The 7,998-nt window shown below is 33.9% G+C and overlaps 1 protein-coding gene across 1 annotated transcript in view; it reads right to left on the bottom strand.

The window, feature by feature from the left end:
- LOC107718227 (inositol 1,4,5-trisphosphate receptor type 1-like) overlaps nt 1–7,998 on the bottom strand; it is a 159,589-nt gene that overhangs the window by 88,677 nt on the left and 62,914 nt on the right. The window contains exons 31-40 of the mRNA XM_016525222.1: nt 7,817–7,942; nt 6,470–6,670; nt 6,138–6,389; nt 4,882–5,007; nt 4,404–4,532; nt 4,265–4,291; nt 4,165–4,182; nt 2,743–2,769; nt 1,080–1,200; nt 714–898 (exon numbers count right to left, since the gene is read on the bottom strand). Of these exons, the coding sequence (XP_016380708.1) occupies nt 714–898; nt 1,080–1,200; nt 2,743–2,769; nt 4,165–4,182; nt 4,265–4,291; nt 4,404–4,532; nt 4,882–5,007; nt 6,138–6,389; nt 6,470–6,670; nt 7,817–7,942 (1,212 nt within the window). The remainder of the gene's footprint in view (nt 1–713; nt 899–1,079; nt 1,201–2,742; nt 2,770–4,164; nt 4,183–4,264; nt 4,292–4,403; nt 4,533–4,881; nt 5,008–6,137; nt 6,390–6,469; nt 6,671–7,816; nt 7,943–7,998) is intronic.

Here is a 7,998-nt window from a genome sequence, read left to right as displayed (position 1 = left end):
ATCTCAAAGTAAAAGGCGGTACTAAAGTCTGATTTTGTGGTGGATGTGTTCAAATTTGATCATCTTAATTCAAGTGATGAAGGATTTCGAAAGTGTGACAGTAATCAGTGTTGAGTACTACTGTAAGGTTTACCCTGCCTGGTTTACATGTTTGAAAATGATAAACAGTTGAAAACATTAGAAATTTAGAAAAGTAATCAAAAAGTAATCAAATGTAATCAGTTACATTACTTTAATAAAGTAATTGAAAAGTTACACTACTTATTACATTTTAAGTAGGGTAACTTGTAATCTGTAACCTATTACATTTCCAAAGTAACCTTCCCAACACTGTGTGTGTGTGTGTGTGTGTTGGGATCCTAGTCTAGTGCCAAAAGACAAACATCATCAGAACATTTCACCAGACTAAATTTCCCAGGACCTATATCTCATACTGACTCAACTTCCCAATAACAATGCACGTGAATTCCTGGAACGAGTTTCCTGTTTCCCCACCTCTTCAAATTCCATTTTGTAATGCGTCTGGAACAATATAGCGCATATAACCAGAGGTAGTTATATGCACGATTGATCAACTGACTGACCAAACAATGATTTCAACAATAATTCTATTTTTAACTTTGTCTCGATTAAAGCTATTGTGACGCAACATTTTATATACAAAAACATTTTGTCATTCCTCACTGGCAGTTCTCCAGAGACCCCGCCCTCACCTGCAGCCTCTCGATGATGTTCCTGTAATCTTTGGAAGTGGTGAGCGTCGAGTCTCTTCTGGACGTGTTGCGAGCTGACATCCTCCAATTGAGGATGGTTTTCTGAACCACATTGTTGGACTTCACAAACAGGTTGTTCACCTGGCTGTCCAAATCCACCGGGATGGCGATCGCTCTGCTCTTGGCTAAACAAGACAATTGAAATTACAAAGATTAAAAGCACAATTCATAAATGGTGAAATCATTTCCTTACGCCTCTGGTTTTTATTTGAAACATACAACAGAGGCCGGATGTAAAGATAAATGGAAATGGAATTGTATGAGGTTCATTCCTCAAAGTCTGAATGATCATGGTCAAATACTTACCCACATCAGACAGAACCTTAATACAGCTCTCCACTGAGGCTTTCTGGGCAGGAACGAGCCAGTTACAGTGGTAAACTCTGAAAACCCCCTGCAGGAGCTGCACAAACACAGGCTGCCGGGTCTGGAGAACAAGAAAGCAAAAACAACAAGAGAGGAGAGACAAAAGGATAGAGAGAGAGAGATTATATTAGACAGAGAAAGACGAAAGGAGGAAAAGCAAAAGAACTAATTATTAATAATAATGGAGAAGCTAAAAGGAAACTTCTGATGGACACCATCAAAAGGTTCAGGTTTTCAAGTGAATGAAACATCTCTACATCATTTCTGGTTTCTATATCTTTCTGGTTTTTAATGTTGAAAAAAAAAGCAGTACGGTGTTCCAGGTTCAATAGATGTTAAAGCATCAGACTCAAAAGTCTATATGTTGGTTAAAGTACTTATGTTAATTATTACACACAAAAATGTGCATATTTGAGGGTTACAGCCGTTTAAATGTTCCTTTAACTCTAATTTAACTAGTTTTGACTGAATGAACGTTTGGTTATATGTTGGCAACATAATTCCTGTAATTTTTTAAAGAAAAAAATATTTTTTATTAAGCAGGGATGTATTATATTAATCAAAAGTGACTGTAAAGACATGTATGGTGTTATAATAGATTTCCATTTCAAATAAATGCTGACATGAATCCTAAAAAAAAAAAGATTGTATCACGGTTTTCACAAAAATATTAAGCAGAACAACTGTTTTCGACATTGATAATAATAAAAAAAAAATTTCTTGAGCAGCAAATCAGCATATTAGGATGATTTCTGAAGAATCATGTGACAGACTGGAGTAACGATGCTGACAATTCAGCTTCATCATTACAGGAATAAATTATATTGTAAAATATAAAATAAAATATATTCAAATAGAAAAAAAAAAAATATATGTTTGGGGTCAGTAAGATTTTTTTTTTTTTTGAAAGAAGTTGCTACTTTTAATCAGCAAGGATTAAAATAATATAATATATATATAAATATAATAAAATATATATAACTTAAGTGTAAAAATATTTCACAATATTACCATTTTTATAGAATTTTTAATTAAATAAATGCCTTGCTATTTCTTGGTATGCATTTCAAAAGCATTACTGACCCTTAGTAAAGCTAGTAGAATTACTGCACATGCACTGCTATCAATAGAGATTAACTTGCATTGAACCTGATACATGTCTTTAAAGACTGTTTCTAAAAAAAAATAAAAAATGTATACAACCAAATTTGTGGACATTTTTCTATTTTTATTACAGATATATATAGGTTAACAAATAAAGGTTAACAAAGTATGATGTATTAACACCTCAAGTGACAGAAACAACACATCTTACCACCAACACAATGGGTGAGAACCCAACAACACTCACAAGAAAAATGCGCAGAGCTAAGTGGAAGGATCACACGTTTACCACGCTACATTTGTGAGACTGGTTCAAATGCTTTCTGGACAACTAGACTAGTACGCACAAGGGGCTTAAATGTGAAAATAAAAAAACAAAAAAAAAAGACTCAGTTTGATCTAGTTTCCCACTCAAACAGGATGCCTAGACAAGAGTCTAACCCAAACTACGTCACCACATTCCATGTGCAACCACTGTGAAGTCATTACAAATCTGTACCTCAGTAATTTTGCTTAAAATGGAGGCCTGTCACAACAAAGAGAGATGTGAGAGATCAGAGAAGGAAGCTGTCATGAAGCAACACTTCCAGGAAAGAATGAATGGGGTTTAGGGTCGATACACGACATAGTAACAGGAGGTACTTCCTACTTTACAACTGCAGAATAAAGTAATTATATATCATATATATATATATATATCATTTTTCTGTATCTGCACTAGTCAAAGTAAACCAGACATTTAAAATGCTACAAGGATTTTAATATGAAATAAAATTTCCATTCAAAGATCCTATTCAATCCGAATATCCTAAAAATCAGGGTTAAGCAGAAAAACTATTAAGCAGCAACTGTTTTCAACATTGATAACAGTAAGAAATATTAAAACGATTTCTGAAAAATCATGTGACACTGAGGACTGAAGCAAAAATTTCCGCTTTGCCATAGAAACTGAATAGAAATCAATGCAGCCTTGCTGAGCAATAGTGACTTCTTTCAAGAACATAAAAATGGTAGTGTAAATATATATGTGTATATATACAGTAATATTAAAATATATAATAATATATAGAGATTATATTTTATGAATTACATAGAATTAGTAACTTTATAATTGTACCAAATTCTTAAATGATCATGTTTTCAATTTCTAAGCTTTTGCTTAATGCATTGTCTGAGAAATTATATTTAATGGCTATTTAATCCCTAATAAAATAAAGAAAACAAAGCTCATTTTTGGAGACTCATTAATTCATGAGAATTAATACATTTCTATTTCTCATTACTCTTATATGCATTATTGCATTACTGTAATATCAAAATAATTGATACTACAGTATATCATTTAAATTGGATTTATTCATCATAGTAGTAGTTTTTTACCGAAAAATTGAGAATAATGTAATAATGTCACAAAATGTCTGTCTTTATGCAAGATTCAACCCATTTTGACCTGGATAAACAAACAGTAAACTTTACTTTATAGTTACAAGCTCTTTAAAACCAAACAAACAAAATCTCGGTACGTACAGATACAGTACCATTCATATGATTTCTTTAATCTGCAGACAGGAAAGACTTTTCCACTACATGGAAAGACGGTTAATAGTAAAAAGACTCCAGAGCCACCAACGCTCTACAAACATACAGTACACACGCTATGTGGAGTATCTATGGAGCCCTAGTTTGTCACATTGCGAAATGGAGATGTGGGAAGTCTGTATGTGTTGATGTGCAAGAGCATGAGAGAAGAGAGTACTTGGAAAGCTCCGACCAGTGCGTCAGTCGCCAGTGGTCAGGCCGATTCTTTAGAAACCTGCGAGTGTGATGAAACCGCACAAAAGGCACAACCTGCCAGTGCCTCTCACAAAAGGCACTGGCAGGTTCAAGCTAGAGAAGGGGAGGGGCTATTACAGATACTTACATACATATGACGCGCCACCTGAGCGAGGAAGAGGTGAAAAGGGTTAAGATATTATCTGGAACGTTCATTTTCCTATGTATAAAGATAACGGTGTATTTACTTCAAAGAAATCAATCCGCTGTAGAAACTGAAGAAGGTGGTAAACCAAAATTGAACTGAAACTGAGAACGACATATACTTAACTTGTGCAAATATATCATGAATATTTCAGTATATAATGCTGTATTGGGGGTCATTACCTGTAAACTAGTGCTCTGGTCGGAGAAAGGGGAGCTGAAAAATGTCGTCACAATACTCATCACGGTTTCTGTCACGTAGCTTTCTAACGTCATGTCAGCATGTTTGCGGTCGCTTGTATTGTTGCAGACCTGGATGCAAAACAAGCATACAGAATAGACAGAATTATTGTGGCCTTGAGTCATTTGCTTCAGTAAGCACAGTCAGAACATACACTGATTCAGCCCTTTCCTGCACCAAAAAAAAAAAAAAGTCAGATCAACTGCAGATGTCCAGGCATCATATAAATAAAACCCCATATCATACCACAAATAATGAATCACTCCTACTTCACTTTAAACAAAAAAAACCCACAGGCAATCAACAACAATTAGACAATGTTAGCTGCACACTGGCAAGCGACAAATTGGTACTTTTTGGTACTTTACATCGAAACGATTCATTGGGGTTGAGAAAAATCCCTGAATCGGCTTCCATTACCCTGCATATGTCAACCAGAAAGTTCTCAAAGAGCTTCCACATGTGGTTGCTGGTGTAGATCTCCTTCATTTCGACCTCTGTGTCCACGTAGCAATGGTTCAGGAAGTTGATATATGCAATTTTGACCTAAAAAAAGAACACAGTATACACACAATATAAATAATAAAAATGTAATTAATTTAGATTTATTTAATTGTTATGTATTTAAATAATCTAACTGAATTAAATTTCTAAAAGATATAATTTAATTGTTGTTTAATAAAAATGTAAATAAACTTAATTTAGATTTTATGTAATAAAATCGAATTAATAAAAATTTATTTATTTTTATTATTTCAACTCATAAAACATTTATTTATGTTTTATGAGTTGAAATAATGCAACTGCTTTAAAATAAAAAAATAAAAAATTTTTTTACAAAAATGATTTAAATTAAGTTTTATGTATTAAAATAGAATAATTAAAAAAATGTAAATAAATTACATTATTTATGTTCTATGCATGTAAAATATCTAATGGTATTAAAGGGCTCATATGATGCGATTTCAAGTTTTCCTTTCTCTTTGGAGTGTTACAAGCTGATTGTGCATAGATAAGATCCCTGAAGTTGCAAAGACTAAAGTCTCAAAACCAAAGAGATATTCACATCGTATTAAATGGCATTTCTGAACTTTAAACTCTTGTTCTTTGATAAAACTCGCTTTATTGTACTCTAAAATGTGTGTTGCATGATGGTAATGACAGTATTTGGGAAAGCAGCCGTTTCTAAAAAAAAAAAAAAACTAAATTAATTTTTAATTAAAGTTGTATGTATTAGAACAGAACTAATAAAAAATTAAATTACATTTATTTATTTATTTAAGTTTTATGTATAAAAATAATCTAACTGAATTAATTACTGAATTAACTAACTTGATTAATTAAATATATCTCCCACTTTGTGGTACTAAAAGTGTTACAAGCAAATTTAGCTTCTTATTATTACTTTAGACAATGCCCCCCATTGTCTAAAGTAATAATAAGAAGCTAAATTTGCTTGGGGGGGGTGAAATCTAGTAGGTTGAAATCTACTAATTTATGGAATATGTGTTGGAATGCGTTATGGAATTATGGAAAACTGGAATAGTCTTCCACTTACAGGAACAGACCATCTGACCAATGTAAAGCAACCAAGTGGAGTTTGCTTTGTTTAATGATACCACAGTATCACAATGTTGCAGAAAAAATGATGTGGCATGAAGCTGTAGATCACTGACCTCAGGGATGCAGTCTTTGTGCGTAACCACACGGACGATATCATCCAATGGCAGTAGGGAGTTGCACTTGATCTCGGTGTAGACGTTTTTGCCCTCTGTGCAGATGGCCAGCAGCTCCACCAGGTGGATGTGGTACACGAGGGGGCTGTTTTCATCCATCCGGTCACGCTCCGAACGCATCATCTGGACCAGAGTTTGGAAGGAGGCCCGGTCATTATAAAAGACCAGCACGTCCTCTCCAGAGTTCACCAACTGCAGAAAAATTAGATTCATGTTAAATCACAGACACAATTACCAAAAGCAAACGTAACTTCAGCACATCAACCACCCACCTCGGCCATTACAATATCCTGGCATTTTTTGATAAATTTGTTCTCAGCCTTGACGATGGTCTGCAGGAACTTCAGGTACTGCACGTGTCTGCCGTGGGTCTCGATGCAGTGGACAAAATGCTGTACAACACGCTCGTTCATCTCACTGCACAGCTGAAAGTTGTTCATGAATATGTGCTGCATGGTGATGGCCTCCAGGATCTACAGATGACAAAAAAGATCAGATATATATAGATGAAATTACAGTTTACAAACAAACAAACACTCTGAGGTGACTTCCTGGTTGTTCTAGCACCCCAGAAAAGAGGAGATATAAATTAGAGCTTCATTCAAATCGAGCAAGAAGTGGTGCATGTGTGATGCTGAAACACCACGTTTTACAAAGATTATTGTTTTCATTCACAAAGCCAAACCATTAGGACCAACACAAATTCAAAATGATCTAACAATGATTTTATATGAATAAGAGCACCACAGACATTCTAACAAGACTCTGTCCTGCCAAAGTTATTATTATTATTATTATTATTATTACACCAGTAAGCTCGTTTTGATATCTTTGATCATCATGAAGATATCATTTTTAGCCTTTCCTCAACCCTGTGTATTATTAAACATGCACATTTTAAATATAATTGTTTTGAAAAATACAATTTTGTATCCAAAAAGCAAAAGTAAATATATTTAGTTAATTAAAAGATTTGAAGTAGTGTCTCCAGGTCATTCATCAATCTTATAAAAATCATATTTATACATAGACAAAAAATATAAATAAATAAACGTGTGTATTCAACATCATATTACAGTATGACAAATTCATATATACATATACATACATATATACATATATATATATATAATTTATTTACTTATTTTTGATAATTTCCTCATTGTAATGGTTTATATTTCCATCCCCTACAGTTATACATGTTAAACAAAATCTGATGTTCAAACCTCTATCCAATCATTAACTTTACAGTGAAAAGTGGCAGAAAACACTGTATGAACAAAGAGTAAAGAACATCAATTTGCTGTGTGGTGTCTGAGATCTAACATCCAAAAAATAAATAAATATGTTGTGGTGAATACCTAATAATAATATATGAAGAAATTTTAAATGAAAAGTAATCGCATTTTATGACTAACCTAACAAGACCCAAACAGCATAATTACCACATCATAATGTCATGACGATGAACTCTGAATCATCATCATGATATTTTAAGATTTAAGATGTAGCAATATGGAAACCGTGAACATCCGTCAGTGTCACCGCCCCGTACCTGACACTCATCCAGAGTGATGAAGCACAGCTACCCTGATGTGTGTGTGAGATGGAGAGCTCACCCCAGGGTTGAGGAACAGGTTGATGTGTTTGTGGAGCAGAGCCTGGTTCTGCTGGTTGCCTGCGCAGAAGTTCTGAAGAAACTCGTGAGCCAGTTTCATGATCTCTTGCATTCGGACATCCTCACCCTGCGAAAATGAACATGCACACTTTTTTTTTTTTTTGGGGTGAGAAAATATTTATA

The sequence above is a fragment of the Sinocyclocheilus rhinocerous genome, unplaced genomic scaffold (genome assembly GCF_001515625.1).
Source record: "Sinocyclocheilus rhinocerous isolate Xijiao unplaced genomic scaffold, SAMN03320098_v1.1 scaffold1111, whole genome shotgun sequence".
In the NCBI taxonomy this organism is placed as follows: domain Eukaryota; kingdom Metazoa; phylum Chordata; class Actinopteri; order Cypriniformes; family Cyprinidae; genus Sinocyclocheilus; species Sinocyclocheilus rhinocerous.
Note: the sequence above shows the minus strand (reverse complement) of the source record. Positions and strands in the feature narration are given on the sequence as shown.